Source organism: Cyprinodon tularosa, unplaced genomic scaffold (assembly GCF_016077235.1).
Source record: "Cyprinodon tularosa strain WSP-4 unplaced genomic scaffold, ASM1607723v1 ctg530, whole genome shotgun sequence".
NCBI classification, from domain to species: Eukaryota; Metazoa; Chordata; class Actinopteri; order Cyprinodontiformes; family Cyprinodontidae; genus Cyprinodon; species Cyprinodon tularosa.
The window spans coordinates 402484-428153 of NW_024039264.1; the positions used below are offsets into that span (position 1 = coordinate 402484).

A 25670-nucleotide genomic window follows, 5' to 3' on the forward strand; every position below is an offset into this window, starting at 1 on the left:
TATTTCTTCTGCAAGAATTTGTTCTTTTACATTCATGCCATTTATTTGTATTCTTTATAAATGTGAATCTTTGAACTATCAGAACTTGCAAATAAATTCTGTTTCCCTGCATCATTTATAAATATTAAATCTGATGTTATTATCCAACAGTTACTCAATACTCAAGTAGCCTATATCAAATACATTTTTACTTTTACTTGAGTAATTTCTTGGATGACTCCTCTTTAATATCACTTGAGTAAAAAATTGTTAAATGAGAGGTATACTTAATTGAGTAAATTTTGGGGTAATTAACACACCTCTGTTGAATCCGTAAAATGATTTGGGAAGAATTTAATTCATAAAACTCAATCTAAAAACAGGAGATTTGAAGAAAGAAAACCCATCCATCCATCCTCTTCCTCTTATCCGGGGTTGGGTTGCAGGGGTAGCAGATTCAGAGATAGAGACAGGATAGAGTGCATGGAAAGGGAAAAAATAGAAACAGCAAAAAAATTGACAACATAGAAGTTATACAGTAATTTCTAGAAGTTTGCATGAGATAAAAGGGACACAAAACAGAGAGAGTCACAGGAAAAAGAAGACCACAGACATGCGGGTATTCCTTAGATATCCATGTGTGTTTAAGGCAAAACCTATGGTGATTATACAATATTATTCAGGGTGGTATATATCTGTAGCTGTAGTATTTATTATTAGTGTTTGTCCATGAACACCTAGAACCAAATTCCTTTGTTATGTACAGTATGCATGGTCAACCTCGTGTATTAAGGATATACAAAGGTTCTTCAGAATAAAAATATGATTAAAAGCAGGTGTGGGTGGCCCCAGACTAGCCCTACAGGGCCCAGGATCGATAAAAAGGCAATGTGAGCCCAGATATCCAGAGGCACCCCAGATTACTAGGACAGAAGGAGGACAGACGTAGAGATGGCTTCATCCACCAGACAAAAGCCCAGGGTTGTAAAAACAAGAACACGTATTCAAGATAAAGTTTGCGGATACTCAGAAACAACCAGCATCCAGCTTAACTCGAACACCAGTGGCAAATCCACATAAACTGAAAAAGTTTTTAAAAAACAAACCTTGTTAAGTACGAGCGTGTGCCAAGAGAATGAACAGAAGATTGCTGCAGTTCTGTTTTGGCCACAGGTGGCTGTATCATTAGAAAACTTTGTAATGCTTCTTTAAGGGAAGCTAAGACTGCCTTACAGGAGAATTCCGGTTTTTAACACTTTTAGCCCATTTTCTGTAGTGTCCAGGATGAAATCGAATGGTCGACACCAAAATTTTGACAATTGGTCCTGTCTCTGCTTTTTGGCTCATGCAGAATCCCCCCCTGGCTGCTTTAGAATGGCTTCCATAGTGCATGTCTGATAATGTCCTTAAAACAACCTTAAACGTTCTTTTTTTAAAATATGCTACTCACCGGGTCGTCAGCGCTGTTCAATGACGTTCCAAAAAAAGTTTCGTAAAGAAAAAACGTTCCTGTAGTGTTTTATTTAGCATTTTGTAAATCCCATTGAGTTCTGTTGGAATAGTCAATATTCCCCTGCCACCGGAAACGGAAATGGGGCCTGTTTACACAGTTGTAGTCTTTTCGCTTCACTCTGTGTACTCCGACGTCGAGAATCAAGAATCCAACTTTCGTATTCCAGACCAGTTTAACAGAGACGTTAGCACCTCGACGTCGGATTTGTAATTTTCATTTGTTTTCTGCCTAAACGAATGCCTAAATAGAAAGGGACTTATTCATATTCACAAATTTGTAATTGGCTTCAGTTAAGTCATTCCTTTCTAATTTTAATAATATTTTGAACTAATTTTGTTATTTTGTTTGTAAATTTATAAACTATGACCTTTCCAACACAATTTATTATCCCTCTGAACACCAAAAAACAAATCAATGATCCCTAGAAATCCCTTCATTGCACATTAGTTTTTTTTTTTTTTATTTAAACATGATCAAATGTTTTATTCCCAGCAAAAATATAGAATTAGACCTCTTTAAATGTAAAAATGATTTATTAATTTTGAACCACTTTGAATCCTCTATTTATGTAATATTTTTTGTAAAAAGATCTAAGTATTTGGTGGCAATTGTCAGAAGCACAGAACATAGAATCCAGAATTCAAGCAGACAGATCAGGGTACTTACAAACCAAGCGTTTATTAAAGAACCAAGCATGCGGCTGCTCATCGGGAGGGACAGGTTCTCTGGATACTCTAGTAAAGTTCAATCTGAGCCTAGAAGATGGAGTGTAAGTTGATTCTCTATAGATTGCGGCAGAAGCCACTTCCAGAGTTCCAGGAAAGAAGCAGAGCAGCGATGAGCAGAAGCCAGAACACGCAGAGGAGCAGAAGAGGGATAATCTAAGAGCAGAGTTGAAGCAGCAGCAGGTTTCCAGGCCAAAAGATCAGAAGTCCAAAGAGGCGCCGAAGGGATATCCAGGCCGGGGTCAGAAGACAGGTCCAAAGTTGTTAGCAGGCAGAATCCATGTAATAGTCTGAAAAAAGAGCAGAAAAGGGGCAACCGAAACCCAGAAGTACAGGGACTAAAACTACACAGGATCGGGTAATCAGAAACTCCCAGATAGCTAGAAAACTTTCACAAACTCCGATCGAATAATCTGACACTGATGGATGGAAACAGGCGGCTTAAATATAAAGCAGGAACAGGTGGATCTGATGAGTGACAATGAGCGCTGGGCGGAGCTAAGCAGATAGAAGAGAGCCAAATCCAGCCAGCAGGACCAAGATCATGAGAGAAACAGAATGATTAGAAATAGCAGCAAAAAACAACCAGAATGTCATGTAGAAACAGAAGGAATTTCATTTATTGACATTTATTTATATACATGACATATTTTAGCCTCTCCATGTTCCTCAGGAATTATTACTATATGCTAAGATATAAATTTAAAAAAGTGATCACCAATGATTTAATTACATGACTATTAAATGGCTTGATGACAGATATAAAGTAGGAAGGCACAACAACTGAGTCTGCTGTAGACAGGATTTAAAACAAATGTAGTGATTATGCCTGTTTGATAATGATGCACCTTCTACCAGAAGCAAATTAGTGTCTCTTAGCATAAAGGTTAGAGCAGATTCGGGTTGCACAAAAGTTTATCACACATAATTAACAGTTTCAGGGCATGATGCAGTCATCCTAACTGCTGCAACAGCACTTTGCTTTCATTTGTCATTGCTTATTTGGTTGTCAGATCAGAGCAAAAATGTAGGGGGGAAAAAAACAGGCAATATTCAGCATGTTGGACAGTTTGGACAAGTTATTTGTTCAGATAAGCTGGACAGTTTTCCCAAGGATGGTGCTGTGCAATCACTTCTCAGGTCTCATCTGTCTGAGGGAAGTTATCCCAGAAGATCCATTGTTCATCCAGATTAAATTTGCAAACCTACATGAAAAGATAAAGGGATTTCCTAGGAACCTTTCCAAACAATTCATAGTGTTTCAGGCATTGAGGACTTCACTGTTTAAAACCCCATCATTTAACATCCTATGGCAGTCCTGTGGACACTGAGATGAAGCTCTGAGGGTTTTGATCTGTTTTTCCAAATACTGCAGGGTCTGATCTTAGGGGGATGCTCACTTCAGGATTGCTGATTACTGTAAAAAAAAAAAAAAAAAAAAAGGATCTTAAACTGTTTGGATTATTCTTTATTAACCTTTGTAATATCAAATTGTCAGTTGGCTACACCAATATCATCAAAATAGACTTTATAACCGTTGTAATGGTGGTTATGATTCACACAAAGTTGAGGAATTGCCTGGGTGTGGCAAAGGCTTCAAAACGTATTCTGTTTCCAAACGCTACGTGGCAAGAATTAGCTGGACTACTGAACTGTATTTTGCTGCTATATTGCTGCTGTTTTGTATGTGTAAATGCAGGGTTTACTTTGCAAGTCTTGTGTCTAATAGTTATTTATTCCTCTAGATTTTTATTACATACACCTAATTATATAAATTCTTAATTTGTGCTACTGTGTGTATTCTCATAAAGATTTTTCCTCATGTAGCCTGGGGGATATATAGTGAGTTGACTTTTCAATGGAACGCTCCCAGTTCTCCAAAATATGACTTTCTTCCAGTTTCTTTCAGACTTCAAATAAATTCAATTCAGTTTATTTAGATAGTGATAATTCACAACACGTCATCTCAATGGGAGCCCCAAGCCAGCTCCCATGTCAGAGGATGAAGACAACACATCCAGCCAGTCACAGTCAGAGAAACAGGACTACACTGAAAAACAGGCCAATCTCCAGCATCTATAAACAAATGTGTTGATGGCAGCAGCACAGCTGATATTTCTCTCCAGGATGGAGTCACAGCCAAACAGGAACAGACCAGATGAAGCTACTATGAGAAAAAGCAGAGAGAGCGGAATGTTAGAGATTATGCACGCTTAGCTGTAATAAACCAGAAGAAGAGGCTGCAAGCTAGCACACACCACAGATCAGTAATGGACTGAGTTTTTAATGAATGTGCTAAAGAATGGAGAGTTGTACTAACCTAGTGATGATACATATAATCCAGAGGCATAGTGAGAGAAGTGTGACTCAAATGGGATTGCTCAAAACAGCTGATCAGTTGTGTGACGAAAATATTTGTTAAGTAAGAACTTATAAGAAAAATTTGTTTATCTCAATCGGCAGAATTCTGATCCTTAGGGCTTTTTAAGATAGTTTAGCCTCGGAAAGTAATTAGGAATGGGTTTGCAAAATACATATCTTTTTTTATTTCTGTAAATAAAGCCCTCAAAAACCAATAGTGGAGGGTATCTGTCGGTGTCGGTCAATCCTTATATTTGCATTAAATTTATATGTAAATTGCAAATAAGCATATTTAGTTTTATAAAGTTGCAGTTTTCTGCTCTCCTACTCTTGGCGTGTTTAAGATATGTTTTATGTTATTAGTGAGCATGTAGCCATCTGAATTATGCATCTGCACTCTGGCCCCTTTACAGGAGCATTCACCATAATGTTCAAGACCAGGCAGACACAGTGTGTTGCCCGGTGTGTGCTTAAATATAAATGAGCACTGAAGTGGCTTTCTTTGTAAGTTCATCAACCACTCTGGTGAAAAAGGTTGCTGCAGCATTCTACATATTCTGGCTTTTCAGGTGTTCGCCTGGAATTGCAAGCCAAGCGTTCCTAGAAAAGGAGTCTATAGGGTTTAAGAAAATCTAGAATGTGTTCCATATGCAGCTCTGTCTCTTACGATGATTGTCTTGATTTTCATTTTTTTTTTTTTTTAGGTAACAAAAACCAAATAGCAAATGAAAAAGGGCCTTTAGTAAACCTTTACTGCAATGAGATTTAGGTAAAAATACACCCTGAAGTGCTGATTGGTTAGTCTGATAATGTGCATGCTTATGAGTGATTATTGGGGCCTATGTTGTTATTTGTTTCTGTTAAAAAAGTTGTTAATGTAAAGATTAGCTATATGAACAAAGACACATAATAGACTGGGTAAAACAAATAAAAAAACTTTATATTATAAAAGATCAAATAACTGCTCTTAGCAACTCGACTCTTTATAGTAATGAGCTGATTTAATGTTAACAAAATTCAAGTTGAAAAAAAAATAAATTACTTATAATAGAGTAACTAATTCTCAAGCTCAGAAAAGTAGGATCTAATGTTCTAGGTGCACAGGCATCTTGATTTCTCAAAACATTTATTGAAAACTGAAGCGAGCAGCGTCGGGAGAGGCAGGAACCTCTGCAGGAGGAGACTTTTTAGAAGTGGATGATAATAAACATGTGAGTCACTAACCTGGTCTTATAGTTCAGTCTGAACCTAGTGGATGAGGTTGGTTCCAGCCGGTTGGCTGCCAACACGGCGCAGCGGGTGCCGTACAGGGAGTCCCAGACACTGATGCATCGGTGGTCGGAGGACAGGCAGGAGATCAGAGTGGAGCAAACGAAACTAGGCAGAGGTTGATGCCTAAGCCGATGTCAGGGACATGCTTAATAATCAGAGATAGGAGATCAGAGATCCAAAGAGGTGCTGGGAGAAAATTCAGAACGCAGTTCTTCTGTGGTTTTGTGAAGGCAAATCTGTGTTTTGGTGTCACAAACTTAAAAAAAAAAAGTTTAAAAAGAAAATAAAGTACCAGTTTAATAATGGAGAAGCTGTTAGTCAGCTTTATATTTTTTTAAAATATAAAAACGTGTTTTCTGAAGGGTGGTTATTAAAGAGCAACTATGCAAAATGAGAAAAAGTACACTATTATTTTCTATGTGAATCCCAGATTATCATGCTTCTTTTCCTTTTCTAAAAAGTGCTTTAAATTAGTCCTACCTGTCGTTATCCATGCTGGGTCAGATCCTGACGTTTGAAAAAGGAGGCAAGGAGGGCAGAATAAAGTGTTAGCCTTGCAGCATGCAGTTAGCCAAGCCTTGTAGCTAAACCAGGTCATAGAAAAGGACTGAGTGAACCGTCTCCATCTGTCTTTGGACTATTGATTAATTTTAATGTTCGGCCCATGAGGTCCAAATGCTTTCACCTCCTGGTAAGTTTGCTTTAAGGGACTTCTCTTATTGAATTTTTCTTTCACCATTTCTCTCTCTCTCCAATGATAGTCTCCAACTTTCGTGACTCGAATTTTCAATCATATGCGTTGCAGAGAAGTTACTCCGCATGTACAACTTTTAACAAGTCTATGGTCAAAGATTTTTGAGCACCAATCCAACGAAGACGCTTTATTTGTCATTTAAGATTAAATATTTATCTTGCACATCTAATAAGTATAATAATATATTTCAAATTATTTGAATTATAAAATTTAAGTTTTATTTGTTTTATTTTTCTTGATCAAGCTGACTGGGTGGGTGGGGCTGTGCCCCCCTAGCGCCCTCTGTTGTCCAGCTTATACTGCCATAAACTCATTTCTTTGTGAGTGTGTGGGGGTATTTCTATTTTTTTATATTTTCTTATGTAGGTTAAGTGTTTTCTAAAAGAAATAAGCGCTTTTAATCTGTGGGTTACATGAATAAAACAAAAAAATAATTTAATAGCAGTAATAGTGGTTCCATTGGAAAAATATCATTTTATCACTTATCTTTACAATGATACTTAACAGGTCAACCCCACTGCCTACTAACCCCCCACACACCATACCTGGTCTTGTCAGGTGAATAAATGTGTGCTTAATGAGAGGTTTGAAGTTCACACATGAACTCCATGAACTGCTAAGTTGTGACCTGGCTTTTCTATTGGTGTTACTGTGAAGGTGAACAGAAGAGCATCTGCCACAGGCAATAATTATGAGTTAATGTATTTCTTTTTCACTCCAACCGTACAGTAATTCTCCCTGTAATTTGCTCCTGCCCTACAGTTGGTGCTGCCAGAATACTCCATCCATGGGCTGTTCTGCATAATGTTCCTGTGTGCCCAGGAGTGGCTGACTGTCGGCCTTAACATCCCCCTCCTCTTCTACAACACATGGAGGTAACTATGGAGTCTTTGTCTTCTGTGATTACAATCATCTGCGTAGGAGTGCAATTTTTCCCTTTCTGCTTTTTAGGGTTATTTTAAAGCTTGGGATTTATATAATAATGACAAAGATCCGAATTTCTACATAAAACTAAAGCATGATGTCTCATTAATCCTTTCCTCTGAAAACACAAGTTTATCAGCGGCCAGTCCAAAAGCATTCCTGACCCTCTGTCTTTCTCAAATGACTAAGAAAGTATTTTAAGTCTTCCAAAGTCAACTTGGCAAGGCACATTTCAGAAGTTCAAATCATCTTGAACAGTGTTTGACCCGGTGTCCAACTTTCGGCTTATAAGCATTTTTGACAAAAAAGATTCGATGTGAACACATCACACACAAGTGCAGTTGCTGTCAATATGCAGAGCTGCTATAATACCCACTTTGTCTTAACTTTGGGCAGAAATGATGGTTCTCTGCCTCACATCAATCCTTGCTAATCATAGAAAGTGGGTGTGTTGTTTACTGGGCAGGTGCAGCACGGTCAAGGTAATTGCTTCCTGGAGGTGGCGTAGAATCACTCCTCTACATAGAAAAGTAATGGACACTCATTTTCCATGAGTACTATAAGTACTGCTAGGAGAGCATAATTGACTATGATTATTCAGACATGCATGAATCAAGAGAAGTCCTGCAGGAAGTTTGTGAAAACCAACTAGGAGACACAGCAGACAGGTTAAAGTTACTCTGATTAGCAGAGATCAGTCTTTTAGGCATAGATGTGTTGTGGAACATACCTGCAGTTGCAATATCATGCTGTGGAAATGCTTTTCTACAGCAGGGTCAGGGAATCCAGTCATAATTTAGAAAAAGACGGACAAGTAAAAAAAAAAACTATTTAAGGCCTGAAAACTGATTTAAGGTGGGATGGAGGTCACCTTCACGCACAACAGCGACCCTAGGTTTGCTGTATTTAACATAATTAGACAATCAAATCATATCCTTGTGTTAAGAATGACCCTGTTAAAGTCCAGTTTAGATTCTGTGGCAATACTTGAAGATAAATTTCCATGTGCTCCGTTCACCCACTCTGAATGAGCTGGAGCTTTAATGCAAACAGAATAGACCAAAATATTCAACCTTTAAATGTCCAAAGTTGTTAAACCCTGGGAGACATGAAAATCCATTTCCTCCTACTCCACTTACTAGTGCACTACTCTGTCTAGTAGATTTCCAATTAAATACAAATGTTTGGTTCTGACGTGTAAGAAAGGGTAAAAAAAAATTCAAGAGGTATCAGCAGGGCACTGTGTTTTTCTTGGTAACACAGCATTAGCACAATTAAATTCTCTGGATTACCTTCAGACACTGTGGTTAAGGTCTGCCTACTGTTTCCACATTATTTTTGAGGACAGTTAAAGAATTGAAATGAGCTGACATTGTTAGACATTGAAAATGTCAATTTACAAACTAAACAGCTATGATTTCCATATGTGTGATGCTCCCTCTTTATCTGTGTCCATCTCCATTGGTCAGGGGGTTAGACATGCGCTACTGGAAGTCTGATTGATTAAAGCTCATGTGCTTCACTAGTTGAGACTCAGACAAAAAAATAAAATAAAATAAAACATGAGGAGAGGAAAACATCTTGCTGTCTCATTAACTGCAAACTGTGCCAGATGCCCACTGGCTACAGATGCAGCAGCTGGGAGAAGAGAGGAGAATAGTAAGAAAAAATGGAGGCTGGAAGGCGGAGACCAAGGAAGGCATGATACGAGCGAGGGGCATCAGCAGACGAAAAGATAGAAAGCTTGATGTGGGAGAGAGGCAACATCGACAAGACAATTCTCAGATCGAGGGTACCATATTGAGAGGTTGTATATCCGGGGTTGTATATCTGTGCCCGACACCTGCAAATGTTTATTATAAGGTTTTGTTCCAAAGAACAGTTCTTAATAGAAAAATAAGATAAAATCCGAAACTTGATGCTATATTCAGATTAGTACTTTGAGATACAGCTGCAAGGTCGTTCTGCTCTTCCAGCTTTCTCAAAGGTCCACGAAGCAAGAACTGAAGCCACATCCACCGAACATGTATAAAATTACCTGCAAAGTCTAGATAGAGGTGGGTCGAGGTATGTTGCTACCTCTCCTCTTGGAATTTCTGAGACCTCGGAAAAGACTACATTCCTGCTGTTATTCTGAAAGAACTTGTATTAAGGCCCAGGGATTTGATTGGCTAGAGATTAGACTAGATTTAGAGTAGATGACTTAGATAAAGTATATCATAAGAAGATCCAGACTACTACCTCTTGTACTGCCCGCCATTCTCTGTTCCCTTGTAAAGGATGTTACAAAGGTTGTTATGCACTCTACAAGCTTTTGTTTTCTCCCTCTCAAAGCCGTGAGGACAAAATAACATCATTTTGTTCTCCCAGACCATTCATGGGGTCTCTATCTCCTTGTTCTTAACATATCTAAGCAGAACTTTGTTTTGCAACATCAAAGAACAGTTGTACAATTTGTGTGTATTTGGATGAGTAGAAAACCTTTGGGTTTGGTGTTGTATGATCCATCTTCTAGGGATTATAAGGCATTCTACTCTTCTCCGCTTCAATTTAAAAACTACCCCTTCGCCTCTGTATTGCTGTTTCTATGAGTTTGGCATCATAGCTTTTCACAAAATATAGATTCTCAAAGTAGATACCTAGATAGAGTGTACCGAGAGTAGAGCTGATCAGTCTGAAGCTAAGGCAAAGAGGAATTAGTAGATCTATTGGTGTTACGCTTGTCAAGCCACAGAGTTGTCTTTGAACAAGCTTCTCAGTTTACTGATAATGGTATCCTCAGTTTAATGATGTTCTCTATATTGTCTTGTAGTCGTTTAAAGTCCTTAATATGTAATTTACCTTTTTAGTCTGGTACAAAATATGCTCCAGCATCCTGCAGTGTGTGGGGTTGTTTTGTTGTTGAAAAATCTTTTTCTATGACCTTTCCTCAACTGTATCAGGCAAGAGGCCTCTTTAACTGAGCCAAGATCCCTTAAATTTGATAAATAACCAGAGCAGCCTAAATTGATAGACATCATTCTTGGAAATGTAGCGCTCAGATCTATTGACAGCTTGGATCCTACTATCACCCTTTGGGAGTGATTTATCTGGAACTCCATGATTCAGCTGGAGATGTTTTGGGAGAGACCCAGGTTTCTCCAGCTTGCTCACAAACCAACTTAGAATGATTATGTTAAAAGCCGAGTTAAAGTCAAGGAAGTGCAGTCTCGCATAGCTTCCATTTCGCTTCACATGTCTCAATGTGGTGTGCCGAGCAACCGAGATGGCATGCCCTGTAGACTGATTGGTTCTGTAGACCAACTGGTGCAGGAGGAGGCTGGGTGGCAGATGTGAAGTGATGTGACTCCGAACCCATTTCTCAAGGCACTTTCTGATAGATATGGGGGTAAGCGCAACTGGTGGTAGTCACAGTGCCTTTGTTTTTTGAGCAAAGGGGTGATAGTGGATGGCTTTAAGCATGGAGGGCTGGAATACTGTGTTAATCACTACTAAATATGGTGGTAAAAACCCCAGCTACCTGGTCTGCACAGTCCCTCAGCTCCCTCCCTGTCACACCATCAGGTCCAGCAGTTTTTCAGGGGTTCACGTCCTTCAGGGTTCTCAACACTTCCAGTACCTGTACAGTGATGGTCTGTCTGTGGCAGGACGGATGGTACAGTAGGGCTCTGCTTGTGATTCAGCAGTTCCTTGAGCTCCCTGTACATTCAGAGCTTCTGGTTGGGAAACACCAGGATGTCCCTGTCCACTGTGACAGCATTGACACTGTGTCAGATGTAGCCAAGAATACCTCATTGTCATTGTACCAAAAAATATCCAATTGCTAGTCAGCTGCTGAGTGGCATCTTTAGACCAAGGTGTCATAACCTATATTTTTTGGGCACTCTCACATCTTTGTATATTTGTATGCCAGAGTAAGAAGCAGCAACATGTCATCAGAGGAGCCGAGTGAACCATCTATACTTAATATTTGCTACTTTATATGATACACAAAGTGTTAGACTTTCTTGTAACTTAGTAGACCTGCATGGCAAGATTGGACTAATGATACATTTAATGGAATAGTTTATACCAAACTACAGGTTCACCACATTTGACTTAGTTCTCTGGAGACAATTATTGAGATTCCAATATAATTTAGTATAAAATTGTTGTTTATGAAATGATCTTGTTCACTGTGATCTTGTTAGTGGGGTTATTTCTAAAATGTTTAATCATATTGTTCTCTTCTTCTGCTATGCCAAAAGTTATTTTGATATATAACCTAATTTAAGCAGCTTGTTGCAAATGTTGTTCACCCGTTTACCTCTTCTGCCTCTTCATCAGTCATTTTGCATGTATTTTATGTAGGAATACATGGGACGTACATCACTGAACATTTTCATAACAATGTATCATACAGCATAATGTCTGACATTTCATATCTGCTTGAGGGTGCAAAAAACTCTGACAAGAGAACATAAAATACGCATGGACATTGTTATCGATTAAACTCTATTTGTGCTGTAGACATTTAACTTGAGTTACTATACATTAAAAACAGACATGAGTCTAATTGTATCTTGAAAGCTTATTGCTTGGGATTTAGTGCAGGTACAGGTGCAGTACTTAAAACAATTACTGATTGATAAATAACCACAATAATAGTGTGCTTATTACACGCTTCTTCTTCTGTGTTGACAGAATTATGCATTTTATTTGAATCTCTTTTACTTGAATCAGCTGTCAAATGAAATAACTAGAAATTTAGTAAATTAGTAATTGTGTGTTTAGCATTTAGAAGGTCTCTTTCCCTAAGCAACATGCAATAGTAGCAATTCCCTCTTCTTCTGTAATTTCCCACTTGGCACATTTTGTCTTACAATTTAAACATCCCTGCTGGAATTGATCTCATCGTAATGTGATGGCTCTAATGAACATTGCTGTGGCAATATTGTGCCCTACAGCTTTTGTTGGCAATGTGAGGTTCAGTTTTCTACAAATTGGGATTTTTTTTAATATATATGTATATATATTAATATATATGTGTGTGTATATATATATATATATATACATTATTTAATAAATATCTTGGAATTAATGTAGATTAATCTGCGGTACATCAAAATGGCTCCATTGAATTTTCGTACAAATACGATATAAGAATACAATAGGATAAGAATAAAATAAGTTAAAGATGATATGTGTGTGCTACTATATAATAAGAAAAATAAGTCTTTGAACAGGTTTCTCAAGCCAGGGGCTCATCTCCTGTTTCCAAAATGCATCACCAACTGCTTGAGAAAGCTTTTATACTATAATATATATAAGTGAACAAACATTTCCTAGTTTTTTTGAATTGCATATATAAAGAGCCTCACGGCTGGACCTTGGTTTCAATGTGAGTTACTTACCTGCAGGCAAACACGGTACAATATCAACTTGAAAGTCATCGTTAATATAAATCAAGCTCCCAAACCAACCTTGAGAATAGTGATGTTGGTGATGTTTTGCTCAATAAGATTCTGGTGTTAGAAAAAGTTTCACAAACTTAGATAAAATCTGAGTGTTACAAAAATACATTTTCATTATTCAATCTTAAAATTTGAGTGAATTAGAATTTTATTCTGGAAACTACATATAAATGTGTTTCAGAAGCATGAAATCATGAGGCATTCCACCAACTCCATGGTCCCTTTGACCAGAATGGTTCATGTTCATTTAAATCCCTGTGAGCTTAAAAGAAACTCAAAGATCAATGCCAATTGAATGCCATCCAAACGAAGTCCCTGCAGACTTTATTCAACACTTTTCTTCAACTTACAGGCTTCCAGGTTTTTCCCTCCACTGCTGATATATGTATATGGATATATATGTCATCGGAATCTAAAAGCTGTTAATTAATCTGAAAGCACAGATTCCTATTGATATTTCACAGTTGGCTGTGTTATTGACCCATTAACAAGAAGATATTTTATGGGCAGCATTATTAATTAATTGTAGCATTTGCTTATTTGTCACTTTATTTTAGATCATACAGTGTTGTTCAACTTAGGGAGATAAAATATACTTTACAGTATAGTATACAGCGTTCAGTGACCAGACAGGAGTGCCGGACGCGTATAACTCCTGCGAAAGCATCAACCCAACTGTGACTCAAAATGACTCAAAAACAAGATCCCTTCTGGTGCTTCACCACAAAGGAAAATTCTGCCAGTATATAAAAATTCACTCAACTCAGCAGTCTAAAAGCTTGACAGTGAACTGAAGTGATTATCTACGTCACACTGCACAGAACTCAGTCCCAGTAGTTGAAGAACATCCATTTTAAGATAGAATTGATACAATCATCTTCACACGGAAGTTACTGTTCAGATATGGCTCTAAATTGTTTGATTTTGTGCCAGCATATTTTTATTTTGGCATAATTATGTCTAGTTGGTCTACTGAAAAGAGTTGTTCTACTCAGCATGGTATGAGTTAAATCAAACAAACTATTAGTTTTGACATATGTGATTGATTCCTCATGTAGACTTTGTGTGAATAGATGCTCCCTGAGCCTGATTTAGGGGAGAAACACTTGATGTCCAAAACCACTGAGGTGAATGTGAAAAATAACTTGTCCTAACCTGGGCCCAGACATGGGCAATGTGGAGTCAACAAGTCATCTCCATGTCATGTATTTGTTCTACCCAGCCACTGAAGCAGGTGAGTCCAATCTTCACCGTGAATTAACCTGTGCAGATTGGACTCACCTGGTTAATTGGCTGGGTAGATTAAATACATGACATGGAGATGACTTGTTGACTCCACATTGCCCATGTCTGGCTGGGCATCATCAATTTAATCATTACTGAAAACCTAAATGATTACCATTCCATTGTCAATACTTCTTTTCCACCATGCACTGTTTTTGTCATTACATGCATGATGACATTCCACCAGATTCATCATTCCATGTCTTCCACACTGTCTTCCTCCCCGTTTCCCTCCCAACCCCTGTCCCATCTATCCCACCAACACCATTCCTTGTGCTCTGGAACGGGTCAACTACCCGGGGTGTGGTCTTTGCCCTCTGCGGCAGGTACTTCCATTCCCCAACGGACACTAAGGAGCTCATCTATGACCCAGCATCTGTGATGAATGGCGACACGCTCAAGTTCTGCCAAAAGGAGGCGTGGTGCAAGCTGTCCTTCTTTGTCCTGTCCTTCTTCTACTATCTCTACTGGTAAGCACAGGGCGGGGCGGGTGGTGTGACCTACTAACACATTCCTTTGATGTGGAGGTACATTATTAATGTTGAAGGTTTGAAAACCTTGCTGAGTAATCTAAGTCATTGAAGAGGAAAAGCTTGGATGGTGACATCTGCCACCACTCAACAAACAGGTTTGGTTTGGTTCTCCGGCTCAAAAGGAAAGTGTGCAAATCTCTGAATAAAGTAACCATTTCTCTTGCAATCACATGCTATTTCCTCTGTGTCCAGCAAGTTTAGTCAGGGTAGAACAGCTTTCTTTTCCATCCACTACTGCTAATGCATGTGATATTAAGAGAATTTGATTCTTTACTTCATTGACAAGCACCACCAGCAACGACAGGAAATATGAATTTCTTTGCTTAATCTTCTTAAAATGTTAATGGTTTTGTTCTGTACAGTGAAAGATTTTTATTTATTTATTCGTTTTTTATATTTCTGCTAAAATTGTCTGTTTATTCTGTGATGATGATAATCCGCACAGTTCTCCTCTCTATGTCTAACAATGCTGTTATTAATCACTCCGGATTCCTGTCCCATGTGTCATGTGGGTGCTGCAGTGTGTGGAACCTGGAAATATCCCTCTATTAGATCTTAACAGTGGAATCACTTAAAGGTACAATCCTTACTTTTTTATATCTGTGATATTCATTTTGGAGGTACTATACAAAAGGAAATTCTGAAACTGTTTTCACTTTAGTGTGTTCATATATTGTTGGATGATAGCATATTGGATAATTCAAAAACTAAGTATCTTCAGACACTCATTTGGAAAACAAAACAGAAAATCTAGCAGGGATTAAATGCCAGAATAATGAAAAAGAAACATCAGAAGTTTACAAACACACATATTACTGTGTTGTAATACAGTGTGAGATATCTTGGGTGTTGATACAATGTTTTTGCATCTGCACTCAATATTCAGGTTATTAAAAGACATTTAGTGAGCAGAATTTGGTTCTCTTCACTTTTTTTTATACTAATCCTAAATAAATATTTGATAACTTAAATCACTTTTTTGGAGGGGAATTTAAAGTTGGACTTCAGTAAAGTCAACTGAATGCAGTCTAACATTTTCCTTCACAACAGAACACAGCAAAGACTGAAATCGGTAGAGAGTGTCTTCTTCCACGCCTTTTCTGTTCTTTCAAATTAACAGTAATCTTAAGGGAAATTTTTATTTATTGTTGGACGTTTTATAATTAGAAATTGTAAAGAAAACATAGAAACTATAGAAACATAGAAAAATATCTTTTTTTAATAACATTTTTGTCATCTTTAACTTTTTTATGTTGTTGTTCAAAATTTATTCTTTCAAACTGTTTATTTCTATTCTTTAGATTTAGGTTTACAAATTGCATTCTATTCAAATTACATTTTACAGATCACATTCTACTCACTTCAAGCCCAAACACACGTTTGACCAATAAAAATATTTTTGCCAATTTCCTGGCAAATCGATACAGATGTGTCTTTATTCTTCCTTCCAGAAGAAAGCAAGCTAGAAAATGCAATATAAAAATTATGCAGTTAGTAAAATTGGAAAAATTTCTACAATGTAGCATTTGAAAATATAAAACATAATACATTTAATGAAACGAAATTTGTAACAATAACATAAAAACAATTAAATATAAGTAGTATATATTAAAAAAAAAGATTTTCTTTACTTAAAAAAAATATTTTAATAAGATTTTAGATTTCTGTGCCGATATCTCTCTTGAAGCCCTTTTTGGACACCAAGACAGAAAAGAGACGAGTATCGGTCAGAATATGATATAAACATTCATGTTGACTGAAGTGAGAGGGGACCCCAAGGTCAAAGTGACAATGGTGTGGCTATGGTTTTACAAAAAAACACTCTCACTGAACACTGTGCTCAGCCACATTAAAATCGATGTGAGTTTACATTTCGATTTTAATGATTTGAGTTCTTGTGGTGACCACACCACAGTCGCACAGCATCCACTGTAACTGGAGTTAAGCTGCTAATGTGATGGTTGTGTTATTAAGTGCTAGCCACGTCAGACAGGCTGACATCTTGTCTAAAATTGGACCAATCACAGCACGGGAGTTATGCTTATAACAGAAATTTCCATAATATTACAGCATTTCTATCTAACCATTACAGTTAATATGTATAAGATATGCAGCCTACAGTAGCAGCCATTCAAAATGGCCCTTCCCAAAACACCAGCCGAATGGCAGCCCACTTCCCTGCAACTCTTAGCAAAATACCTCATACTTCCAGCCACTGAATTGACCCCCTCTTGCATATTTTTTTTACTCTGACTCCGCCCTTTCACTGAATTACAGGGTGTGACCATTAGATGGCGATTCTCTGTGGATGTTAACGTCCACAAATCATGAGAGAAAGAATAAAAAAAATGTTTGAATGGCTACTACTGTATCGGTCTGAGTGGTCAGTTTAAGTAAGAACTGCCAGCAGACGGGAAGAGAGTACAACAATGCTTATCTTAACTGGTCCCACCCAGATCAAAAATGACTTTTAAGCTCAAAAAGGACTAACTAAACACTGTCAGGAGGCATAGTGGTTTTTTCACATGAATATTAGTTTTTTTGTGTGTTTTTGCTTTGTGCAAAATGCACGCCTGGGTCTCTTTAAGCTCATTAGATTAATAGCAAAATAGTTAAAGAACAAGAGTCTCAATATTTTGGAGGTTCTGACCCAAACCTAATCCCAGTTATGTGGGGATGAATGGGTCATCAAGCTAACTATTGTGAGATACTTATAGGAAGATGGTTAAAGGAAGTGAATCAAGTTTAAAAAATATTATTGATTATTGAATATTGATACTATAAAAATTATTGGTAGTCAAAAGTTGTATTTGGATGTAATACTCATTTGGAAAAGTATCGATACAAAAGACGAGGGATTTTGGCATATTTTTCTATGGTTAATTGGAGATTTCTGCATATTAAAAGACTTGGGAAACCTTAAAAAGTTGTCGAATTGCACGATGTTTTGGATAATCTGATTAGCATTTAAGTGCAAACTTATTTAAATAGCATCTGGGGCTCTTCTGAGAAAGCATGTTGCATGTGGAGATTGAAAGTTGTGAGATTTTCATGTAAAAATACATTTTGTATGCCTTTAACTATTCGGATCCCTGTGGAATCAAAAGCAGTTTTTGAGTATCAATTCTCTTCCTTGGTATCCAGTTTTAAATTGTATTATCCTGATAAAAGCACTAATCAAATGCTTGTTAACCGTTAAACTTACCTATCACTGCTAGGAACTCTTCCTCTCATTATTCTGGCATTTTATAAAAGAAATAATTAGCCAATCCTAACCGATCAAAAAAATGATAAAGTGTTTATTCTAATTAAATAAGAGATAGAGTGTCTGATTTCATTGTTTGTGTAAAATCATGGGCTTTCAGTTGTATATGCCAAGCAAACAAGTCTTTGCAAATGTGACATCAGTCAATAAAAGTAAAGGTCAAAGTTAAGGAGTTTCTTCCTGGCATGGTATACTGGCAGAAACCTTAGAAACTGCTTCATTAAGCGAACGTGTTGAGCTCATTTGGTCTCATCCATTTCTTTCCACCCATCAATCACTAGACGAACTTTTAGTGGACATGAAGTGATCTTGTGAGGTGTCACCATCGTCATGAATGAAAACAATAAAACCTGTTGCTCAGTGTAACTCTGAAACACCAGTGGCGGTGCTATCTCTACAGTTAATATTTGTTTTCCAAGACAATGTGTGTTTAGTTCATCAGCTTTAAATGCAGCACTCAGCTTAAACTGAAACCATCTTGCTTCTCCATCTCACCCCATCCCGCCCGGCTCCGGCTCATGTTGGACTGTTTTAGAGAGCAACGGTGGCAGCAGCAGCAACTGTCAGGTATTCTTGAGCATGAGGTGATGGTGCATTCACTTTCAGTTCCATCAAGTTCATCTTAGTCCCCTCCTTTTATTTATTGTTTATTGTTATTGACTTGTGTTTTTTGTGGTAACAAACTGGCCAAAGAAAGCATCCTTAACACCATATATCCATCATAAGGCTTTAATTTCTGCATAAAGATCAGGAGTAGGTGGAAATTATTCAGTTTTATAGCTAAGAGTTGGGGTTGAACAATGAAGGTAACTGCTTGTAAAATTCTCATAGAAGAGAGTCCAGCCTCTCTCAAAGAGTTTGGTTCCAGAGTCCAGGCGATGTGTGGAGGAGAACCGAATATTTCTAGCCGGTATCGCTCCACCGGTATCGCTCCACCTTTGAGGCAACCCAATCCACTCACACTTAAACTGGCTCTGGCCATTTGGTGACATACCACGTGACCTGGATGATGAGAATCCTCACCTGCATACAATATTTCCGACATTGAATTTTAGCAGCAGTGTACCGACCAGCAGAAACACGTTTATTTTAACCTTAGAAAATCAGCTTTGATTATACTGTTAGTTCATGGATGTTGGAACGGCCAGACGTGATTGAAGTTTCCAGGATGTTGAGAGAAGATGCCTCTATAGATAAAACCATATTAACATATATTAATTTAAAATAAGTTATTTTAGTAGTAAAAACAAAATATATGGGGAAATTAAAGTTGGTTACATTTTGTGTTCTTCAAAATCTTAGAAAACATTGGCTATAAACATTTGACTCCCGCCTAAGCTCACTGTTCTAATGAAAGAAAATATTCATGACTAGTATAAGATTAAGAAAGGAAGATGTCCTGAGCTCTGCTGATGGTCATGGTTAAACACTGATGGATGTGATTGAACTGGAAGTGAAGCAGCCTGAAACCTGCTCCTTTGGGCTTGTGTCTGTTTTCTCACCAACTCACCTGCTCCCCCGACCTCCTTCTCACTTACATGGTGGTTTTTACTTGCACAGAGGAGCACACAGCTCCATTTGAACCCCCACGACTTACCCTGACAGCTTATTGCAGAAAAGAGATTGCTTAACCTTACCTTAACACCTTTAAGTATGTTTAAAATGAGCAACAAAAACCTGCCTGCTGATATGCTTGGAGCACCCCTGGGAGTATGATCTGTCCCCCTCCTTCTCTCCTCCTGTCCTTTTTGTCACAGGGATGCTGCCTGGAATGTCCTCTACTTCAGTCACCAACACTTTTCCCTCCTAAAGAGATGAGCACAGGCTTTCTGTCACTTCTTGAGCATGTTGACGGATGTACAGCAGACCTATAATCCTCCTCTTTTCTTCCTATCATTCCATGGCATGAACTGTCAGGACAGTTTTTCAGTGATATATTACACCTTCACATGAAGTTAACCTGGTTTCATTTACTCCGGAGGACAGATGTTGGATGCTAATGGGACATGAAATATGCCACATCTGTCAGCAAAGCAGAGAGGCTTACAGGAAATATTTTAAAGCGGCTTAACAGCTTTATCTGACATGCGTCTGACAGTTTTAGTGTTTAATTGCAGGTTGGGATTGTGGGTATAAAAAGAGCACCATGTTCAGTTATGGTTCTGAATGTTTTTTTTTCTGCATAACATTTATCAGTTAGAATAGTCGTATCTAACATGTAATATTGAATGAAAAAGAAAGACAGTAGAAAATGTAAGTTTTCAATGTGTACGCTGGAAATATATATCACATATATCCTATTTAAAGAATCCCTAGAAATATATAAATAAATACACTTGGACCAATAAAATACAGAAGATATTGTTATGCTAACAATACAAAATAAAGAACAGTATCTTTTTCAAATGGTTGTGCAAATATGTTTGATTTGCAGAATCTAAATTTACTTTTTATCAGTTTTGTTCTAAAAATTTTCAATGTAGCAACTTTGTGACGTTATACTTTGAAAAAGAAGGAGGATTATTCTCTTTTCTTTGTGATGTTTCATACGGTTCAGCATATTGAGTCTTTTCTCAACATTTATTCTAAAAGCTTCTTTTTTAAGATTCTGAGCTTCAAACAGAGCATGTTTGTAAAAACCTGTCAACCTCAGCAGATGGCCGCTCACACTGAGCCTGGTTCTGCTCGAGGTTTCTTCCTGTTAAAAGGGAGTTTTTCCTCTCCACTGTCGCTACAAGCATGCTTGGTGTGAGGGATTGCATCCGAGTCAATGAGTCGATACAATCAACTGTTTTTCCTTAGATAGAAAACTTTAAATCAATTTTACTGTATGATCTTGTTGAATTGTAAAGTATCTTGAGATGACGTGTTCTGATTGGTGCTATAGAAAAAATGAATTGAATTGAAAAATCAAAGTTCTGCCTCACATTAACATAATCCTCTTCAGAATCAGAATTACTTTATTGATCCATCGCAGCAGTGGCGTTTGATTTCAACTTTGGTAAGGACACTAACGTAAGTTTCATTGGTCTGATATCATTGATCCTTAGAACTTAGAAAACAACCAGACAGGAAGAGAAAAGGCGGAACTTAAGGCAGAACAACCAAGGAGAGCGGAGTTAAACAGCACAGCACTGCACTCCTAATTTAAAGGGACAGGAAAGACCAGGCAGGCATTCAGACGGAGCGAAAGCAGCTACCAGGCCGCAGAGCTGCGGGAGGAAAAGAAGCCACTGTATTGTAAATTATAAACTTGCCATTACTATTGTTAGGGACAAGTAGGTCGGTCCAAAATGTTGGTAGGGACTGGTCCCTATGCAAACCTACACCCATGCATTGTGGGAATTTTTTTTCCTACAGTGCACCTATTTATAGAAGTATAATAGAGGAAAATTAAATATAATATAATAGGACAGAATAAAATAATTACAATAAGTAAAATTACAACCCACACAGAAAATCAAGAGAGAGATGAGTCCTAATTAATGTGTGTTAGTATAATAAATGGAGAAGCTCTATTGGATTCCCTGTCAGCTCTAAAACACTAACAGGGATGTTCGCTGTGCACAGGCACTAAATGTGGATGATTTGTGTTTTAGAAAAAAGCATTTTTATCCTAAAATATCAAGCAAAATATCAAACTAAATACTGCTGGAATTATCAGACAAAAAAGATCTGATTTTGTCAGAAGTAATTAAAAAAAAGTTGTTATTCTGCTGTGGATTAAGCTCCTATCTTTCTTCAAAGCTTTATCAGGGTAATGAGCTTAGAGATGACGAGTTACTAGATTTGAATGCTAAAATCAAGAAAGTAGCACAGATAGAGACTTCTATAAGCCATTTTCTACACCTTATTTATTTCATCCTGGCTGCATAATCAGAGGGAATCACAGCAAAGTTGGCTGTTATAAAACATACTGGATGATCTTTGAGTAAAGGTCAGGGTTCTCACACAGATCACTATGACATGATCTTAAAAACACTTTCTAAATTTCCATCGACTCCTCTCTTATACACATGCTGGAGCGTCACCTTAAGATGATTCACTGGGGAGAATCTGAAAGCTGAGCTAAAACCGTTCTCTGATAAAAGTCAGACTGTTAAAAATCAATATTTGATAGGACCTGATATCAGCTACACATCTTTAAAACTGATGTCTTGTCTAATCATGCTTCTAATACCAGGGACCATCCTACAAACACAAAGCATAGCTGTCTAACAAGGTGTCATGTGAAGTGAATTAATATATCTGCTCCCAAAAGTCCACACCCTTGTTAAAGTCGAAACAAACAAAATTAATAAAACGAGCAGAAAAATCCTTTAAAAACTGTAAGAGTTAACCTACAACCCGGCAAAAAAAAACAAAAACAAAAAACAGACAATCAGTTGTTCTGAATATATTTTAAAATAAACAAAGCTGGTATAACCCGTAATGAAACCGCTTTAGTCTCAGGATTAGGTCTTATTTTGTCTTCACCTACCATCAGTTCTATTTAATCTGATTAACCTGACATCAAGTTTCCACATTTCACGCTCTATCTAAAGCCAGTGTTTGTAGAGAGGCTAGAAACTAGGAAAATAAGCTTTAAATGTTTAAAGGTATTATTCTGGGGGAAGGGGATAAAAAAATTAGACCTCAATGTGTTTATAGAATAGCTCATTAATGGTAACCATCTATGTTTAGGGGCAACTTTGGGCAGACATTATAAAGTATCCAAGATAGTAACTAGACAGTAAGTGGGATTGTGGCTGGCTAGCTCAAGTTGTAAGTCACCCGTGCTGCAAGCAGGAGGCCATGGTTCATACTTCTGACAGTGTAATGACAGTAAAACGCTGGAAAAAAAGAAAAGGGAAAGGAGGGATGTTTCATTAGAACGTCATGAGCTGATTGGGCAAAACAACACCCAGTGCCATTAGAAGCTGCAGCTTATATGTTTAGGCTCTTCCTGTTCCTGTTTCAGAGAAGCAATGAGGGCTCTGACCAAGAGATAGCAGCAGCTATGCTTCATCCTCCTACGCTGCCATCTTTGTTTTGGTTTGGCTGTGGGCTCTGCAGCTCTCACTTTGTGCCACAGCTATATGTCCCGCCTAAAAGCATAAAGTGAGAACGATACAAGATGCATTCTCATGTGTCTGTAAACAAGAATACTGAGAGAATTCAACTTCATGCAAAGAAGACTGATTTTTTTAAGTGTCTTTATTATGTTTTAATCAGGATTTAAATTCTTCTATTAAAGTGTATTTTTTTAATAAAGAAAACTAACGTTTTAAATCTTGATATTATACAGAGCTTTTGGCAGGATTTAAAAGGATAGGATCCTATTTGAGTAGGTAGAATATTAAAATCTTAATATTTGTAAAACACCAAGTCTGTGAGTCTTCAGCTTAAAGGAAAAGTCCGGTCAGCAAGGAATAATCAATGGATCATTATCTACACCTAAAACTATGTTTGCTGTGAATTAATGAATTTAGCCTTAATCAGTAAAAAATAAAAAAATATATTTTTTGTCGAGATCAGTGAGTCGGGGAGCGGCCTTTTTTTTCCCAAATAAAGTAACCCCTCCCTCCTGCCTTCTTCCAGCAGTGACGTCACAGTACGGTAAGCCTAGCGCCATTCTCCTCGCTTTACAAGCAGAATCAATAGGAACTACTAGACACATCTGCAATCAACAACAATTATTGAAGAATTCCAGAGGACTTCACCATTGAAATTCACCAGAGCTATAGTGAAACTGACAATGCCCACGTGCATGGCAGCTGGATGCCGGAATACTTTGGGTAAAAGTGAACAAAAAAAAGAGTTATTTCTCCTTTCTGATTCCTGATCCTCCACGGATGGGTTCGTCATTGGATTGACAACTTGAAGAGGGAGGATTTGCCATTGAAATTCTGGCCAAAGAAAAAAAATCTGATTAATTAATTATTCCTGCTTTGCATAGCGCACTGGTTGTCACCATCATGGATAATAACGCGTTGTGACAAAACTGTCAGAAGCTCGAAACCTTGGACCCAATATTCAAACAAACAGATCGGAATGAGTTCAAACAGTCTTTATTAATAATCTGTGTGGCTGCTCGTCAGCTGGAGCGGTTAGAGCAGATCCTCTGTAGAAACAGACACTTGACCTAGTTCAGAGTTCAGTCCGATCCCAGAGGGATGTGAGGAAGAGGAGATTGTCCTTTGCTTGTGACGGGCATGCCCCTAGAGCTCAGGATGATGAGCGGAGCTGATGCCAACCGATGCCAAGGAGCAGCTGTGTACAGAAGAGAATATCTGAGCCGAAGTCATTCAGTTCAGTTCATAAACCAGACGATCAGAGAGCCAATGAGGCACCGATGAGGGAATCCAAGCCGTGGTTTGGAAAACAGTCCAGGTGCGATAAGCCAGTTGAATCCAGGAAACAGTCCAGAACAGATAAGACTAAGGCTACGTTCACATAGCAGACCTTGATGCTCAATTACGATTTTTTTTGCGAAATCCGATTTTTTTTACGTTGCCATTCATATTTCCAAATATATGCGACTTGTATGTGATCTGCTGTGTAAACTGCAGTCATACAACGCAAGTGTCCCGCATGCGCAGTAGAGGACGCAATGACGTCACAGGCCAGCGTGCTCTTATTTTCCAGAAATAAACGTGGATGGTAGTGCCGACGCAGATCTAGCTGTCTTATCCAACCATAAAAACACAATAATTTCAATATGGTTAAACATAAATACTGCTCTCTGCATCATCATCTCCCATGGTTGTTGTTTTTCTTGCCACTTCTGCGTAGCAAGACGCATAATAGTGATCGTTGTCGGGTATTAATGACGTTCGGGTTGGATGAATCCTTCCTGGCCATTCAGACACAGGTCGCAATTGAAAAGATTCGTATCGGATTCAGGACCACAAAGCCAAGTGGCCGCATTGGGTCTTATTGGAAAAAATGGGATCTGTGTTGTTCAGACTGCCATGAAAAGATCAGATTTAGGTCACTAATGGGCAAAAAAAATCGGATTTGGGTCACTGCAGGCTGCTGTGTGAACGTAGCCTAATAGACAAGACAGAAATAGGTCACAAACAAGATATCATAACTATTATCAAAACGTTAGAGTTACTCTCACTAAACAGCTCTAATAATCTGGCATTGGTAGCTTGAAAACAAACAGCATATATAGGAGCTGGAAACAGGTGGATCAGATAAGCAATAATGAGAAAATGGGCAGAGTTAAACAGGTGGATGGAATGAGCAATCAATCCAGCCACCAGTGCCAGGACTATAACACAAACACCAGATACAGCACTGGGACTTGATCAACAGCCAATACCGCACCGTGACGTCACAAACCAGTAGGTGGCAGTAGTGTTCTTTGACAAACATGGATGCCTCCAGTAAAGCACATTCAAATGAAAATTACTCTTAATTAAAAACACGTTATCATTTATTGAAAAGTATGTAATAATTTAATATTTAAAGGACTTTCAGAAATTTGTATTCTGAATATGACCGAACTTTTCCTTTAACAACCATGATCTGCTTCCAATGTAGCGTGTTCAGCTAAAATTAGCAAAAAGGGAGGAGGTTAATTTAACAAGCTAGAGGTGGAGATGAAGGTGAGGTTAATG

At 37.9% G+C, this 25670-nt stretch overlaps 1 protein-coding gene across 5 annotated transcripts in view; it reads left to right on the plus strand.

Annotated features, from left to right (window-relative positions):
- Window positions 1-25670, plus strand: part of cnih3 (cornichon family AMPA receptor auxiliary protein 3) — a 135894-nt gene that overhangs the window by 105851 nt on the left and 4373 nt on the right. Inside the window, exons 4-7 of one of the 5 annotated variants that reach the window (XR_005282405.1) lie at window positions 7367-7479; window positions 14589-14735; window positions 15320-15375; window positions 18599-18630. Coding sequence is in view for 4 of the 5 variants with exons in the window: in XM_038304308.1 (XP_038160236.1) it covers window positions 7367-7479; window positions 14589-14735; window positions 15320-15350 (291 nt within the window). In the remaining variant the exon portion in view is untranslated. Of the gene's footprint in view, window positions 1-7366; window positions 7480-14588; window positions 14736-15243; window positions 15376-18598; window positions 18631-25670 lie in introns of those variants that run through there. The other 4 variants (XM_038304310.1, XM_038304311.1, XM_038304308.1 and 1 more) reach the window with 4 other exon arrangements.